Here is a 17,770-nt window from a genome sequence, read left to right on the forward strand (position 1 = left end):
GTATATATATATATATATATATATATGTGTGTGTATATATGCACACACACACACACACACACACACACACACACACAGGGCTGTCTGAATACTCGATTCTGATTGGCTGGAAGGTGTGCAATCAAACCGTAATGCACAGGTAGTTCCAGGTCTCTTTAATCACCATTCTATATTAATGCGCTGTTTTCATTGAAGCGCACATAGGCAACATGCATACGTCACTCGCACACAGAGATATTTGAGATCGCGCTGAAAATACACAGAAACAGGAGCACAGAAACTTACCAACGCTGCCCCGCGACTTTAAAAAAAAATTGTTTATATTTAAATATTTGACCGGAAGGGTAAACTGATGGTTATTTTCGTCAGTTACAGCTCGTTAGATCTAGCATTCTGCCTGCTTTGAATCAGACAGAGATAAAATAGTGCGTAAGATTACATTTATTTGAATTAATTAATTATATAATTTATTTGAATTCATTATTATTGCAAATCAGTAGCGAAGCTATTTTATAACTAAAAGTCATGGAGCAGCATTGATAATAAGTGTCTGACTTGGAAGACTACTTGTGCATTAAACGGTTTTATTGCACACCATCCATCCAATCGGAATCGAGTATTAAGACAGACCATGGTATATTATATATATACTCCACATAATGTTTCTTTGTAGATTTTTATTTTTGCCATTTGACATTGACATGTGTGATGTGTATATATATATATATATATATATATATATATATATATATATATATATATATATATATATATATACACATCACACATGTAGGCCTATGTATGTATATAGATAGATATATATGATATGTCAAATGGCAAAAATAAAAATCTACAAAGAAACATTCTGTGGAGTAAAGAAATGAACACTAGGTGGCTGCATTGTACCAAAAACAAAAAGCAATTAGTTAGCATTCGAAAATACTCAAACATGAGCTGCTTTCTTAGTGACATCATTGGTATTTACATTGTTTAGCATTAACATTGATTTAAAATACAAACAAAGTTCAACATTTATCATCAGTTTTTTACTATTACTCCTTCTCAGGTTGAAACAATCAAATAATCAGTACCTGAGGCAACATCCCAAAGCTACTCAATCTACAAAAACATATCCTGCTCTGCTGTATTTTGTTTGACTAAAAACTATTGAGAAACTGAGGGGAAAAAATAATATATTAATAAAAAAAAATACTCAACGGATCATTGAAAGTGATTGCTAAATACATATTTTTACATTTTCTATTTGGATCTGATGTAAGTGGCCAGCAAATGGACAGATTTAATTACATTTTTATGTTCACAAATGCAAGTTTGCGTAAACTGATCTCTTTGGGCATAAGGAAATAGCACCTTAGACATATTGGGCCTTATTGCAAGTATCTAGTTTGGAGTTGTAAATGGATTATGGTATTGAGGTTACTAAAGAGGATAAAAAGGTAGTGAAACTTCTAATCACAATAAATTTATTTGTGTGATTTAAATAATTTGACAGGTCACATTTGGTAGCTTCCTTGCAAAGCCATTTGATGTAATTTCTGCTAGGTGGCACGGTCTGCTGGCTTTGGAAGGAACCATCACTCAATATTATCTGACCTGCAAATTCTTTTCAACTGTAAATGTGTTAAGAAATATGAAAGTGATGAAACTGAGAATTCAAATAAGGACCTGGACCTGGCACAAAATAGACATTATGGAAAAATAATTTCTAGTTAAGCCTGTTGGTAGAGGCTAATGCAGAACGAAGTTTCTGATGGAAAGCTGGGATACGTTCCCTGTGTAACGGCCAGTTGAGAACACAGCAAGGTTTCAACATGCCACGACGAAGATGCAGAGAGCGGTTCAGATTGTAATCAGTTACATCTTGCAAGAAAATCAGAATCAAGGAGTCACGATTATCCTCCATTACCTGATGAAGTGCATGATGTGCTTTGAATCTGCAAAGAAAGGAGGAGAAAGTGTAAATACTTCTGAACTTTTGAATTAGCTGAAATACCTGTGCATTCAATAACTTGCTGAAAAGTAAGCTTGTGTTTGGTGAATATGTGAGGTGTTTTTTTCAGGATCTGAATCTATACCTTAAAGAACCGAAAATGGTCAGTGGTTTGTATTTAATTAATGGTGACAAAATATTATTGTAGGTATGCCTTTTTCTATCTATAGATTGAGTAATTGTACTTACTGCCTACACCATGGATCCTTTAAAAGCATTTCTGTGATAACAAAAATTATCTTCCTGGACTGTCCCATGTTATCAATAATGGTGTCAAGTTGAGAAAAGCCAGGTATTGCATCTCTGTCTTCAAGGAAAAAATTAAATTTTTCGTCCTCTAGGGGGAGCAAGCTTCGTTCCACCCATGGTCTGTCCTTAGCAGTGTGAATGATATAAGCATCATACACATATCTACCTTCAGCAACGCTTTCATCCTTCAGCGACCCCAGCATACGGTTTACCATTATGCTCCAAAAGAACTGGATTCTCCATCCTTGGAAGTGCACCAGGAAAGCTGTAAATAACAACATTAAGACCCCTGTGCTACTCAAAATGTACAGTGCCTTAAAAGGTGTCATATCCTTGCAGGACAATGGGTCAAAGTTCATGACGGAGCGGTTAAAGTAGGCATTTGGGGTGTTGCAGATGTAACTTTGAGGAAATCCAGGAACGCTTGCATTGGTGGAGTTTAGCCACTCGGAGAACCACAGGATGCTCTCGCAGGTGCAGTCAAAGGGGTTGCGGTCCATGGAAAGTTCTGTCAGGTTGGACAGCGGCACGCCAAATGTGGCACGTTGGACGGATGTTATAAGGTTCTTTTGAAGGTGCAAATACTTTAAAGACTGTAGGTCATCAAAAACAGAGGCACGCAGCTGATTCAAGAGATTCCCACGGAGACTTAGCTCGTGTAATTCAGAGAAGCCATGCAAAGCATCAAGTGGAATCTCATCTAGGCCATTGTAATCCAGATCCAGAAGAGTCAGATTTGTGGCATCCTTGAGGAAAAACACTGGACCACCAGGGTTGGCTGTCTTCCACAACCTAGCCAAGTTGTTGTGCTGCATTTTCAGCACTTTCAGATGATACAGCCCTGTCAGCATGCCAGCATTTATGTTTGCAATATTGTTATTACTGAGATCTAGAACTGTGAGGTTGACTAGTGGCTTGAATGGAGATTGTTCCATATCTAGGGTCCCTTTTAGGGCACGACCTAGCTTTAGAATCCTCAACGTAGGGACGTGGATGAATGATGCATTGGTAAGGGAAATACTTTGCTGGTTTATAGACATGTCAATCTCTTTAATGCTAGTTAGGCCCTCAAACTCATCCCCTTTCAACTGCTGATTAATGAAGTTTCGGCCAAGTAGGAGTGTAGTAAGGTTGCCAAAAATTGAGAAGGCACCAGGCCCCAACTTGTTTATACCCATGGCTGTAAGATTAAGAGTCTCAAGGAGAGGAGATTCTTGCAGAGAAGCAAAGGTTTTGTTTGTGACTGTCTTCAACCCTGTGATGCTCCAACTTAAATCCAGTGTCTTCAGGTGCAGAAGTCCAGAGAAGATGTGCTCCGTTATCTCTCGGAATGCAGTATTTCCCATATACAGATGTTCCAACTGGACTAAATGGTGGAATGAGAAGTCTTCAATAATTGGTAAGGATGATGTATGACTCTTAATCAGTGCTTTCTGCAGGTTAAGCTGCCTTAGGTTTCCCAGTCCACTGAAGGTGTCCTTAGTTAGGTGTCTAAGGGAGTTATGCTCCAGGGATAAAGATTCCAGTCGGGGAAACCACTGAAATGCACCATCAGCAATCTTTGACATTGTGTTGTAGCTGAGGTCAAGCACTGTGATGTTAGTCTTGTCTAGACCTTGAAAAGTCATGTTTGAAAGTGTCACCTGGAGAGTGTTCTTAAGGGAAAGGTTTTGCAAGGCTGTGCCAGCAAGTTCTTCGCAAAGATTGGTGATCAACTGAGAGCTGAGTCTGCTGTCATCCAGAACCAAGTCAGATATTCTAGCAATAGCCTGGAAACAGCCTTTCTCGACCTGAGTTGACAAAACAATTGAAAAAGAAGACAAAGTTTGTTGGAGTGAGAATGGTAGAGCCAAACCAGGTTCAAGAAACTACACTTTTTAGCATGACATTGAAAAAAATAAGGCTGCACAATTAATCGCAATTAACATGAAATTGTGTTTGAACCGATTTGGCTTATCTGCGATTATTTGTTGCGCAGCTTGTCAGTGACGGACGGCTCTGTGATCAGTAGTAAATGCTGCTCCATCTGAAAGCACTGTGAGTTTGAGTCACTTATAACGTGCATTTGAAAAAGCAACACGCGTCATTCCAAACATGAGAGCGCATCTATGAACCTCTTGTCCAACAAAAGACAACACTTAATATACAAATTAAATAAAAAGTGCTTTATTTTTTCAGATACAGTAGGTGTATTTAGCAGTAGCATTGAAGAAAGTGTTAAATGAACAAATATGAAATTAAAACACTAGACTTCACTGTATAAATTATACATTGATTCTTATTAAAGCTACTATTAAAGTTCTCAGTCAGTGAGTGATTTTCTCTTTGTCTTTTGTTGTTTTATTAACATTAAGAATTAGTTTCCCCCAAAAATGAAAATTGTCATAATTTACTCACTCAAGTTGTTTTAAACCCAAATAAGTTCCTTTCTTCTGTTGAAAATAAAAGTTATTTTGAAGAATGTGGGTAACCAAACAGTTGCTGGTCCCCAGTGTATTGTTTTTTCTCCTATGGAAGTCAATGGGGACCAGCAACTATTTGGTTACCCACATTCTTCAAAATATCTTCTTTTGTGTTCAGCACAAGAAAGAAATTAATACAGGTTCAGAACAACATTAGAGTGAGTAAACAATGACAATTAAATTTTTTTGGTGAACTATCCCTTTAAGGACAAGCAGCAGCATGTTTACCATTAGGCTACTGTCACTTTAAGACCGGCATGCGACGCATATAATATACACGCATATAACACGCGCACCAGATTTTCTCTCAAATGTTTGCTTTCACTTTAGACATAACCAACTCTGTTTATGTAAACCTTGTGTGTATTTGACAGTATTAGCGCAATGAGACTCTAAAGATAACTTAGTCCAGTAAACAGGCACTGTTTGACAGGCTGTTAGTTCCTGTGAGCTTTGGGGGTGTACGCGCTCAGAAAAGCGCATGTTAGAACCAGGAAATCACACAGGGTATGTTTGTATCGAAGAGAGTTTGAATTATATCGATCTCCATGCACAGCCTGTGTCTATATTTGTTCTTCATGCTAGTAAGTGCTGACTCAAATCCCTACTTTTACAAAGGTAACGTACATTGTCGAGAACGGCAGTATAGCGCGATTTGCCGAGGCAGCAGTCTGTACGAGACCAGCCTATACACGCTGCTTAAATGCAGAAAGTTTTGACGCAAAAGATGAGGTAATTTGATCGTATGTCATGTATTTACAGCATTTAACCTGAGAGAAATGCATGCTCAGTTTAAATCTTATTTTAAGATGAGGTAGTATTAACGTTAAAGGAACGGCAAAATTCAGCATTTTGTTCCCGCACCACCTTCTGTCACCTCACGGTTTGAGAACCACCACAAACCCAGTTTGAGAACCACTGCCTTTACATCTTTGTAAAACGAATAATAATAATATTACAAACAAAATAATTATTAGTATTAACCACCCAAACACAATTTAACACAAACTGCATGATACCAGTGCTCTGTGAAAGTAATTATTTAATGCCATATTACAAGGCTGAGGCATTTACACAAAAACAAACAAATTGCACAAACTTTCCATTTAAAAAAAAAATTTAACTCAAAAAGTTTAGTTACTTTCTCAGACAGGTCCCTCACTTCGGTAACTGTCCATGTTGGATCTGTCCCTGTTGTTTAAAAAACTAATCACGGAAAGCAAAACAAGGCATTAGCATGATGGAGATAGGCACGCATGAGCGCGGGCAGGTGTGCGCAGCTTGGGGCGCTAACAGAAGCGCCCATAGCTGACTAGATTTGAGCTCACTGATTGGCTACAGTTTATGTCAAACATGTATATCTTAAATCAGCAATTGGCTAAGCTGCTCCACAGACCCGCCTCTCTGGGGCGATTTCTCCAGCCCTAGCGCCCTCGATTGGCCAGCCGCCCCTGGTTAGAACAGCTCATCAGCATGTGAATGAAATTTTTATCTGGCAAGGCTTTAAAGCACATGCAAATGAACTTTTGTGAAATATTTTGTTTTAACATCTCTTTGTTAAGAGAAACGACATAACATCTCGTTATTACCACATAATAGAGTGGAAAAAATTATATCTATGTGGCAGCAATGCACCACTGTACAAAAGAAACAAAACGAAGAGAAAAGAATACAGTCGGACCTTGGAGTCGAACCCCTGTCACTAAGAGCAAAACGAAACTGCTACCCGTGCACGCAGTCTACTGCCCTGAAGGTGATTCATTTTTTGGGGAAATCCAAAGTATATGATAAAGTGAAAAGGGGGATACACTTGCCCAATGAGGAAATAAAAAATATGACACGATAAAAGTCCAAAAACTAGTCGTAGCAACGTTAGATAAACAGGACCCATAAGGTGGATCTCCATTCAGAACGACACTCTACTACATAGGTCTTTTCCACCTACTTCATTAGATGGGCTGAACTTTGAAGAAAAGGGAGGGACTGATTATAATATTATACAAAACGCCAATTTTAACACTGTCTTTGTCAGACGGAAGCCCCGTAAATTACGGTGTACTATGGATGGCCTGCGGCGTCAGAAACAGCATTGTTGGATGGGTCGAAAAAGGCCGATAATGACGGCGATTTTGCTGCGCAAACACCATGAAATGTGACCCATTTGGTGTTCCATATTTGGAGTGGACTGATCATGGAGCCGTGCTGCACTGACAAGCTGTGCAGAAATAATCGCAGCCTATGCCAAATCGCGTGCGCTTTCATTTCGATTAATCGTGTAGCGATTTTTTGTGCTCGGCTTTTGTAGCCCTAGATTTTTACATGCACAGTTATAGTTATAGTTACAGTAACAGGTTTTTGCATAGTCAAGCAACAGTCTCATCTGTCTGTCCGAGTATCTGTGATAATGCATAATCTAATATTTGAAGGATTAACCATCATCTCTGTCTTTAGAAGAAACTTTAGTCTGATAAGTGTGTATACATGAGTTACGAAGCTCAGTTACAATCACATTTTCTAGGTTTATTAGATCAACTTTGAAAAAATTGAAAAACAAATTCTCATGTTACACAAGCACTTGGTAATACTACACTTCATAAGGTAGCATGAGATTTTTAGGTCGTGTAAATAATCAGACTCAAAAGTTTTTCAATATTATTTCATCATGAAAACATCACAGCAAAGTCCAGTTGTCTGAGCACCAATAATATGGTCCTAGCTTTCCGAGAAAGATAAGGGTAGATGCGAGTAAACACACACTTGTGGCAAACACGTACGGTGGAGTCTGAAACACTGAAAGGTTTTTTATACAGATTCTAATGTGCAGTGAAAGTAACCTAACATGTGTCACATTCTGTTCCTCTTACCTTTTTAAGAGACCGAGACGAGAGTATCAGAACCCGAAATCCAGAGGAATTACTGAGGAATGAGAAGTCATTCTTTTGCAGTACAGAAAATTCATTTCCAGAAAGAACAAGGGTCACCAGATTTGGCAGCTGAGGTTGTATGCCCAGTTTAGCAGATTTTAGTTTGTTTCGAGATACATCCAACCATGTCAAACTCTAAATAGGGAGGAAATGTTATTGAAATGTATTATCTATGAGACCATAACAGACTGGAAAATGTTTCTTCCAGTAAGAGGCCATAGCATGAAATCAATAATTGGTTTTAGTAAACACCTCAAACTTTTGATTGTATTTCATATATTTTCCCTGTGTGGGAAAATGTGTGTACATAAACATACCTTTAGAACAGAGAAGGGTTCCCCTTTTAGCTTCAGACGATTGTCAGACAAGTCAAGTTGTGTTAAATGAAAACAGTTTTTCAGGTCTTTCTCGCTCATCAAATATACTTCATTGTGTTGCACATTCAGAATTTGCAGGTGTGGCAGAGAAAGACATAGATCCTTTTCTATGGCAGTTAAAGAGTTGTAGCTGGCATCTACATTCACCAGATTCGAGTACAAAAGCAAGGAAGATAGATTTTTTAATCTATTGTGAGACACATCCAATGTGGTGATATTTTGGGGCAAGTTGGTTGGAACTACATCCAGATTCATATGACTACAGTCTGCTTTGGCATTTTCAATACTACATGTTGGCTTGTGTGGATATGCAGAGCCTGCACAGTGGGCATGGAAACAAGTGCAGAACAGGGGCAACAATATGAGTTTCATCAGTTCCATATATTTTCCTTCCTTATAGGCTTTTTTCCCCAAAGTCAAACTGCAATAAACATAATATTGTTGACAACAATATGTTATACACAAAGTTTAAGCTTTCCTAAAGACAATACAACTTGCTACCTTACGAAAAGATCTAAAAGAGACCAGGGCTAGGTGTAACATGAGGAAGTTGGCACAAGATTTTAACTGAAGTTGAAACCTCAGGATAAGTGTATTTCTTTCTTGTCTGGTTGGGTCAGGTTATCACATTGGTAATTATATACATAGGCCTATACAGTTCATTAGTAATATTTTGCTGCTGAAAGTAATTCATACATTGCATATAATACTGTTTAAATACATGCGTTATACTTATGAAATACTATGTATTTAAAGTATTTATATTTCACAAAAGTATTTCACTGAGAGATGAGCGAGCAAAAACTTGTAACAACTAGCCCTGGTCTCCACTCTGAACTATATTAAAGAAACATTCTACATCTCAGGAAAGTTATAACAAAATAATTGTTTAGACTCTTTCCAAAACTGCTAACATTAGGCTGCACGTAAACTTATTATTTTTGTAACAAAGTACTGCAATTGAATTTAGCATGTGTGTTCATTTCATGGACTTACTTGAATTGTGACGATCTAATTTCCCACGTTCAGCTCAAATATCTGCATGGTTAAGTGGTTCAAGAGTGAAGCAACTCAAGTCAGTAATCTTGCATAACTTGTAAAATATAATCTTTGCATGTGGAAAATAACCTTCTACAGTGAACAATTCCTGTTTCTTAAGAAGTGAAACAAAGAGAGGCGGATCCTTTCACAGAGACGTGTCCTAGATATCAAATTGCATCATTCAGATTCGACAGCGAGGTCAAGTGATTAATCATATATAAAATGTAGCCTATGCCAAATAACATGTTCTCCTCATTATTTAAATACAGAATCGAATATGTTGCAAATTGCTTTATGACAAATTAATTTTTCATCTGTCAGAAAAAAAAAGAAAAAAAAACTTCCTCATTGTAATATGAACTTGCGAATTTAATATCACTTCTTCTTTTTCTGATATAGTTTTTCCCCCTCGATAAAAAAAAATATATATATATTTTTTATTGGCTTCCTGAAAAGAAAGATAGGAAGTGAGTAATCTAAGAGGGATTTTCCCCTCAGAACATTCTGCAGACTCTCGAGCTTTTGTGAAAACTTTATAAATAATGAATTGCAATAAGGATTTTTAGTTGATTTAGGGTCTACAATATTTTTTAATTAAAAAAATATTTTTTATTTTCTTAATTATCATTTTAAATGCAACATCGCTTAAGCAGTCATTCATCAGAATGTCCGACTGGGGGCGCCAGATATTTCAAAATGTGATGACGTTGGTCAAAATTCAATAAAACACTTTGTATTACAGTTTTTTCCAATTGCTAACATACTAAAATGACATGCACAGCACAATTATTTAAACTGACACACAGAGAGCAAAACCTCTTCTCAAGTCTCCAAAAGTCTAAACACATTTTCTGCTTTACATGCATTTTGCAATTCAAAATGGCACTTTTTTAAATGCACTGAACACGGTTCTCTGCATACAACATAACAATCTGACATAAAGTGTCAAAATGTTTCTACAATTTGAACTATTTTAGTATTATGGCAAAGCATAGGCTACTAAAGATGCTAGTGCTTCTCATTATGCCCAACAGTGTTGGTTAGACAAAAATCTGGTAATATGAATGAAGTGTGTGCCATTTCGTGCAAAAGTTTGATTTTGATAATGCTATTTGTAGTTTTGGTTGCAGTGCTTCATTTTTTAGGATATTAGGTATTTTTGCAGTGTGGTTTTGTGAATTGTGTTAAGTATTTTGATAAAACCAGCCTAGTTTGCAAAATTGTGTGTTAGCAATTGGAAAAAACTGTAACAATGTTTAATAAATCAGCATTCCATGTATGTTTGAATATGAATAGAAAAATAAATATGGCATTTCTAACTATTTGAATGTAGTCTACATATAGGCTAGTTAAACTTGTGAAATGTCTTGCTACTCACATTAAAGGATCTCTGCTCTGGCTGAATTCTGGGGAAAAAGTGTTCACAATCTCTATAATAATTTGAATTCAAATTAAATTTTTTAAAAATCATTACAACCGGTCTTTGGTTTTATAAGATGGCAATGAACACCTTGGTGTCAGAGTTCAGCAGGTGTCTTGAGGAATAGGTGTGCATGTGGTTTTGGATGCAGATGTGTGCAGTTACCTAGCAACTGCAGCAGGAAGTGGAAGGGCACCTGGAATCTGATGACTCATTGACAAAACAGCAGGTTACCAAATGTTTTTTGGAAAATTATATCAAATAGACTGTCTATATGTTCAACGCTTTTTAATTTCAGCCACATTTTCTTTCTCTTTCACCCACACTCCATATATCTCTCCATGCAATAGTGACTGAACAATGCTGGACAAGCTTCATAGTCAGCAATTATTCAGTCCACACAAGTGATCAATATTCTGTGTGTGTGATGCTGGTAAACCTGTGCATGTTTCGCTGACACAGTTAGTAACATGCAGTTATTCTCACAGATAGTTACTGCAGGCAATCCATCAGTCCAGGCACCCACACAGACTCTAAGTACACTCTATGATTCTGAAAGAATCAGCGGCAGGTAATGTCTCAAACATTCAAAATTTTGCATAATTTATGGAGTGTACATTTGCATATAAATAGATGGAGTGAAAGCTAGTTTGGTTACAGTGACTGTGCAGAGCTTATTGTCTTGTTTCCACATACTGTATAAGAGCATCAAGTGCAGGAATGAAGGTGTGGACTTTGCGTTAGAAGATGTATACGACCAAAGCCTTTTTTTGTATATACAGATTTTATTGCATCCATCAAAACCTTTTGGATCATTCTCAAAACATGATCCATCAGGTTTTGCAGAGAGTTCAAAGTGAATCTGTCATTAAAGGGAAAACAAGTTACAATTTCTCTATGCTGATAATACAATTTGCAACAAATTTTTTGTTTAAAATTATAATACTTCTGGTCACTTTTGAACCGTTTTGAAATATATTTTATTTTAGCATTAATTAGAACTTATATCATTTTTATTTTACATTTAAATGTATACATTTTAAAAGTATTTGCACAAGTCTTTTCCCCATGGCCTAAATAAAAACCTGCCTTTATACCTGTCCAACTCATGCATAATTGAATTGATAACATAATACCCTTTGTTTCTCTCCATCTCTCTAGACAGAATTCTTTTGTTTCCTTCTTTTATCTCTCCTCTCAACAATCTCTTTCAGTTGGTTATTCCCAAGCATTCTTTCAGAGATCAGAACAGAAAGATATGACCTTTGATTGACCTCGAAGTGATGCCAGTTCTGTACCTCAGTCTACTCTATACTACATCTGTATATTCTACATCAATATATCCATAATGTATATATATTATATATATATATATACATTATACATACATTATATATTCATTATATAGTACATCTGTATACTGGGCACTCAACCTGTATTCTTATATACTGTAAAGTAGTCTGTATAATGCATATTTAGCATGCATTTACATCAGTCTTTATAATAAGTCTACATATTGTATACACTGTAAAATGTAATATGTTGACTTTACTTAGAAAAAGTGAGGAAACCGATTGCCTTAAAATGTCCAAGTAAAGTAGTGTATTAATGTTTAGTTGGCACAACATAATAACATTTGTATAGAAAACTTGTTAATCAAGTATACTCAAGCACTCTTGAATCAAAATCATTAGTTGTGTTAACTTCTCATTAGAGTTCACATTACTAGGAAAATATCAGGAAACCGATTGCTCTAAAAAAAGCAAGTACAGTGAAATAGGAATAGTATGTGGTACTGACAAATGCTTAGTTAGTATAGTTCACTTACACAAGAGTTCTAGTAACTAAAAAATAACTGTATATATAGTATAGTGTGTGTGTGTGTGTGTGTGTGTATAGTATTACTTCTCTTTCTTTGACACTAAACAACTGACTTATTGTTGCATCACTGCATCAATAGAAAAAGAATCATAATAAAGAAAATATAGTTCCAAGTGCCCAACCAAAGGGATCACTAATCGCCATAATGGTGACTAAAAATATTTTAGGAAAATAAAAATCAATTTATGAAGTCAACTTATGTTATGTTCTCACAAATTTTTCAGTTGTATTGACAATTCAACATTCAAGATTACTTTGGGAAATTAGTGAATGCAAACAAAGACAAATAACTGCAGAAGTGGAGGAAATGAGTGAAAGGTCCATTAAGAATTTCCCTGCCTCAAAAACCACACTCAAACCAATCAATTAATCTTAACTTGGGTTTTCTGAGTAAATAAAACATAGTATGTGAATAGTACAGATTACTAGATTTTTACAATTAAGTTAAGACATTAAGTAAAGTTAACTAAAAAGTTTTAGTAAGAACCACTGTTGGATTTTACAGTGTAGGCCAATTTAATGTATACTCTACACCAGTCTAGTATACTCTGTCTGTGGGAAGTAAAGTCAAAATAGAACTACATGCCACATCTCTACACTACTGGTCAAAGGTTTAAAATAATTAAAAATGTTTTTGAAAGATTTCTCCTATGCTTGTCAAGGCTGCATTTTTTTTTTTTTTTTTTTTTTGTGAAAATTATTATTACAATTTAAAATAACCATTTTCTATTTGAATACATTTAAAAATGTAATTTATTCCTGCTGTGATACACAACTGTTTAAAAGTTTGGGTAGTTAGGTTTTTAATAAAAAACATTGTTGATAATTGAGCACCAAAATGTAATAATATTTCACAGTATTACTTTATTTTTTACTTTATTGCTGTATATTTTATCTAATAAAAGTAGCCTTGGTGAGCAGTCTCCATTTATTTGATAAAAAATTCAGATCTTTCAAAAACATTAAAAAAGTTATTACAAACTTTTGACTGGTATATCATTTCAAGGCATTGTAAAGTACCAATGTAAATACCCCTGGCAGCATCCCTCCATTTCTATTGCTTCACTCCACCTAGAAGAAAAAGAAAAACAAGTAGAAAATCAAAAGGTTATGCAATCAAGTTGATCTGAAATGAGGACTTTATGCTGTCAGTGGTTGTATGTCTCTCAGATTTGATCTGTTGGCATTTATCGGTATAGAGATCTGCACTGTGGCCTTTTAAAGATGGAAGGATATAGGTGAAAAATACTCACAAGGAGAGAGGCAGAAAAGGGAGGTTTAGAGAAAATTGATGGACAATTAAGTGAGAGAGAAAGGAAACTGAGAGAGCGAGAGCAAACCTTGCAGAAATCAGCCGTGCACTGGAGTCAGCAGTGGAGAGGGAGACCGAGAGAGAGCTGTTGGGAAAAGAGTACAGTCACATTCACAGGCTGGAATCTACTTATGAAGAAACACATACTTGGATAAAGTAGGACATTTCGTGTCTAAGTGCACGTGTCAAAGTCCACTCATGTAGATGGAATAACCACATGGGTTGCTGTTGAATCAGAGAATGTTTCAGAAAGACAGAGAGAGAGAGAGCTAGTGAATGCATAACAGCGTGTTCAAAGTAAACCCTCAATCTGAGCTTCACATACACTCACATATATAAACGCTTTCTGGATTTGGATCGTACTGAAACTCTGGACAAGGTAAGAGCTTAATGAGTTTGTGTGAATGCGTATTACTGTGATCTTGTGTCTATCTATCTTAAAATGAAAAGGTGAGAAGTGTGTGTTTACACATTTCCTAGAATATTACACTGCGGTAACAATCCTGCATTCTCATTTGCTGACAAATAGTGTATAGAGGTCATCTTGTATGTGTTTGTGGGTGTGTAGAGTGTTGTGTGAATGTCATGCTGAAAAAGAAATTGCTTTAGGTTACTAGTGGTGGGCAATTTCATTTAAGTCCTACTGGTTAAGCAATGGTGCTGAAATAGATACAGGGCATGTAGACAAGGCAGATCTACTGTCAATATCTAATAACTGAAAACGTCTCAGCATAGCATCAATCACCTGATAAAATGTCTTTTCAATGGAAGGTCAGGAAGACATTACAGTATGGGCCATAAAACCCTCATAGCTTTATGTGGATAATTGGTTAAGTCAGTGCTTTGTGATGACGTGTGTATATGTGTGTGAAAACAATAGCTCATGGTGCTTTTTTTCACATCAAGGGCTGCAGTGCAAGCCAATCGCTGACTCGGCCAAAAACACACACACATACATAATGTGCCCCCTGGGGCAGCAGAGTATCAATACTACACCCAGATCAGCAGCATAGCTCAGCATAGAACAGAGCTGAGCAGAAACACAGCCTCAAATACAACACAAAACAGCAAGAGTAACATTAAACTATAAATGAAGCACCAGTCGGATTTCATTGAAGGCTTTTCCTGAGATGCTCTGACCTATACAGAAAGACCCTGCTTCATCCTTGCATCTCATTTTACATCTTCTTTTATGTTAAGGTTGACTTTACCTTATTTGTGTTAGGGTCCCCGAGCACCCACGATATATGTGTAAAACTAATACAGTTTTTTTTCAAATGCTTACACACATTTTCAAAACTTTGCCTCTTTTTTTCCCAAAACTTTACACACAAATCCAAGCATTGCACACACAAAATGCATTTGTCTTATTGCAAACACCTTTGCAATAATATTATATTTTTAGATATATCATATACACACAGTTATTCAAAACCTAAAGGTCTTCTTTCATTATGGAGCTCATAATATGACAAAACGATTTGAATTTGAATTGTGTAAATTTGAATTATATTTACAAGTGAAATCTAACAAAATTAAATTGTAGGTGGTAGTTTAAATAGTTCTGAATTTGAATTTTTTTTAACGAATATTGAACATTTGAAATTTAACAAATTGAAATGTTTTTCTGGCTGAATTTTATAGACATGTATTTTCAAACAGCTAGTTTTTTTGTTCTGAATTCGTATACTGCAAATATTCAGTAAAAAAAAATACAGATTCAAGTTTTCAAGATGAAGAAATTCGGAACTTCAAATTCAGTTTTCTAAAATTCAAGTTCAAAAATTCAAGTTCAAAAATTCAGATCTTACAGAAAGTAGGTCACAGGTCATCCACAGGGAAGAGTAAAGGATCTCAGATAAGTCGAACAGAGCATTTTGGCTGCACTGCAGTAGTTTTCTGCCGCAAACGCGGTGGTGGTTCAAGAGAATCCGTGTATCTTTCGTTCAGTCGTTTTTTATTTAATATTAAGAGTAGAAAAATGAGAAAATAATATTCTAGTTTCTATTATTAATTCTATTAATATTTCTAATATTCTAATATTCTAGTAATAATAGACCGCTGCAGCAGTTGCACGGAGCTTACAAAACTTAACGCGTGTATTGTAACTATAGGCTACATTTAATTTTCTCATCAAACAACTAGACTAACGAATGGCTCGGTACAACAGAAGAGCCTAGAAAGGGCTTTTTCTCTGTGTAGACCAGCAGTTGGTCTGAATTTGCTATAACCTATAGCCTATTTTCCGGACTGTATAAGCTAAGTCACGTTTTATCATGAAACACGTTAAATAATCTAAATGTTGACTTTCAAAAGTAGGCGCGCCAAGAAGGCTATTCTCTGTATTTTGGTTCGCGCATCGCGCTCTCACACAACATAGTATCAGTTCTGGCGTTGCTTCATATCGCAGACTGTTCATTATCAAAATGAAACACAATCAACCAAACATATAAAAAGTTATTCTGCCTAATTTAATTGGTCTGTTGTACAATATAAAGGGCAAGCTGTGCTGCACACAGTCCTACTTGTTATTCCAAACATTTCCCTTGCTGTGAAGACGCTGATTTAGCCTGGACTCGACTGAAGTATGAAGCCTTCTTTATATTAATAGTTAGCATCCACATGTTACATTGCAAATATGAAAACTTTTGACTGAATGAGAGATGCGCGACCGTTTCGATTTAAATAAATTTGTTTAGGCTTGGCGTTTAAAATAGGCTAAATGTTGTTTGTAATAAAGGGCACAATATAGGCTATTTTTATAGTCTATGTAGCCTATATTATTTTATTATACATGGCTACTTATTTTTCATTCTTGTTGTTTTCTGCATTCATTTGTCATACAGTAAGGGAAAGTAAAATAGGCAACACATAGCCTACATGTTAACAGTGTTTATCATGTAAATGTTGTATTTTATTTACAGGTCTTTTACACTATTGCTGAATAGGCTTATATTAAAATGTTTTTTTTATTTTTTTATGACGCGTTTCTCTCTCAACATGATCCGGCGTGACTTGCACTCATGTGCATGCGACTTATTTTCTGGCAAATACGGTCAGTTAAAAAATGTTGCTGTAACCTATTATTACAAAATGCATAGAGTGGAGACCATTTGGGCAAAAAAAACAAAAAAAACAAACATATTGTGTTCATTACCTCCACCCACATTTGGGCTTAATCACTGTTATTATTAGGAAATGTATTTAGGTGTAGACAAAATCAGTTATGTTTATTTATAAATATGAACGTACCTCGCATCTCCCGGACACTAGCCGTTAGTCTACTTCTTTTGCCTATTTTTTTTAGCTGGCCAGTTCTCAAAATCTGTGTGGAAAAGCTGCGGAGCGCGGAGAGAACGCACAATGGCTTTGCTCTGGAAGGTTTTTTTTTTTTTTTTTTGGAAGTTTAGTTGCCAGAGAAAATAACACACCGTTTTGTTTAACATCAATTGATACTCAATATTAATTAAATAAATAAATATAATGTCAGAGAATGCACAAAGCGCATCCTTTTGAGATGTAAATTATAATACATTTTAACACACAAGGCCTACATCATAAAACTCAGAAGATTTTTTATATTTTAATATATTATATTATAATACAAATAAAAAGGCGTCATACTTCAGTCGAGTCCCAAAATACACGTAGGCATATAGGCTAAATCAGCGTCTTCACAGCAAGGTAAATGTTTGGAATAACAAGTAGGACTGTGTGCGGCACAGCTTGCCCTTTATATTGTACAACAGACCAATTCAATTAGGCAGAATAACTTTTAATATGTTTGGTTGACTGTGTTTCATTTTGATAATGAGCAGTCTGCGATATGAAGCAACGCCAGAACTGATACTATGTTGTGTGAGAGCGCGATGCGCGAGCGCCATCTCTTGGATTTGTTCCACTGCTGTTATTTATAGTCATACAGATAATATGACATCATTCGAAACAGTAAAATGTATATTTTTATTTGTGTACATTCAAAATGACTACAAAATATCATGTCATTGAAAAATAAATAAAACAACATGATGAGCTGCTTTAGCACGTCTCGGTCTCTTTAGATCTTTCTGGCGCTCACCAAAAATGAACCAAA

At 35.8% G+C, this 17,770-nt stretch overlaps 2 protein-coding genes across 3 annotated transcripts in view; one reads left to right on the plus strand and one right to left on the minus strand.

Moving 5' to 3' along the window:
• Nucleotides 1-905: 905 nt before the first annotated feature.
• On the minus strand, nucleotides 906-9,226 carry tlr3 (toll-like receptor 3). The gene is made up of 5 exons (XM_084092018.1): nucleotides 9,020-9,226; nucleotides 7,964-8,444; nucleotides 7,587-7,781; nucleotides 2,201-4,050; nucleotides 906-1,955 (listed from the first exon to the last, which is right to left on the minus strand). The coding sequence occupies exons 2-5, from the start codon at nucleotides 8,402-8,404 to the stop codon at nucleotides 1,727-1,729; spliced, it is 2,715 nt and encodes a 904-aa protein (XP_083948144.1). The 5' UTR covers nucleotides 8,405-8,444; nucleotides 9,020-9,226; the 3' UTR covers nucleotides 906-1,726.
• A 4,511-nt stretch (nucleotides 9,227-13,737) lies between these two features.
• Nucleotides 13,738-17,770, plus strand: part of sorbs2a (sorbin and SH3 domain containing 2a) — a 72,622-nt gene continuing 68,589 nt past the window's right edge. For both annotated transcript variants that reach the window (XM_084104485.1, XM_084104488.1), the window contains exon 1: nucleotides 13,738-14,056. The gene's annotated coding sequence lies outside the window, so the exon portion shown is untranslated. The remainder of the gene's footprint in view (nucleotides 14,057-17,770) is intronic.

The sequence above is a fragment of the Abramis brama genome (assembly GCF_963993115.1).
Source record: "Abramis brama genome assembly, chromosome: 2".
Lineage (NCBI taxonomy): Eukaryota > Metazoa > Chordata > Actinopteri > Cypriniformes > Leuciscidae > Abramis > Abramis brama.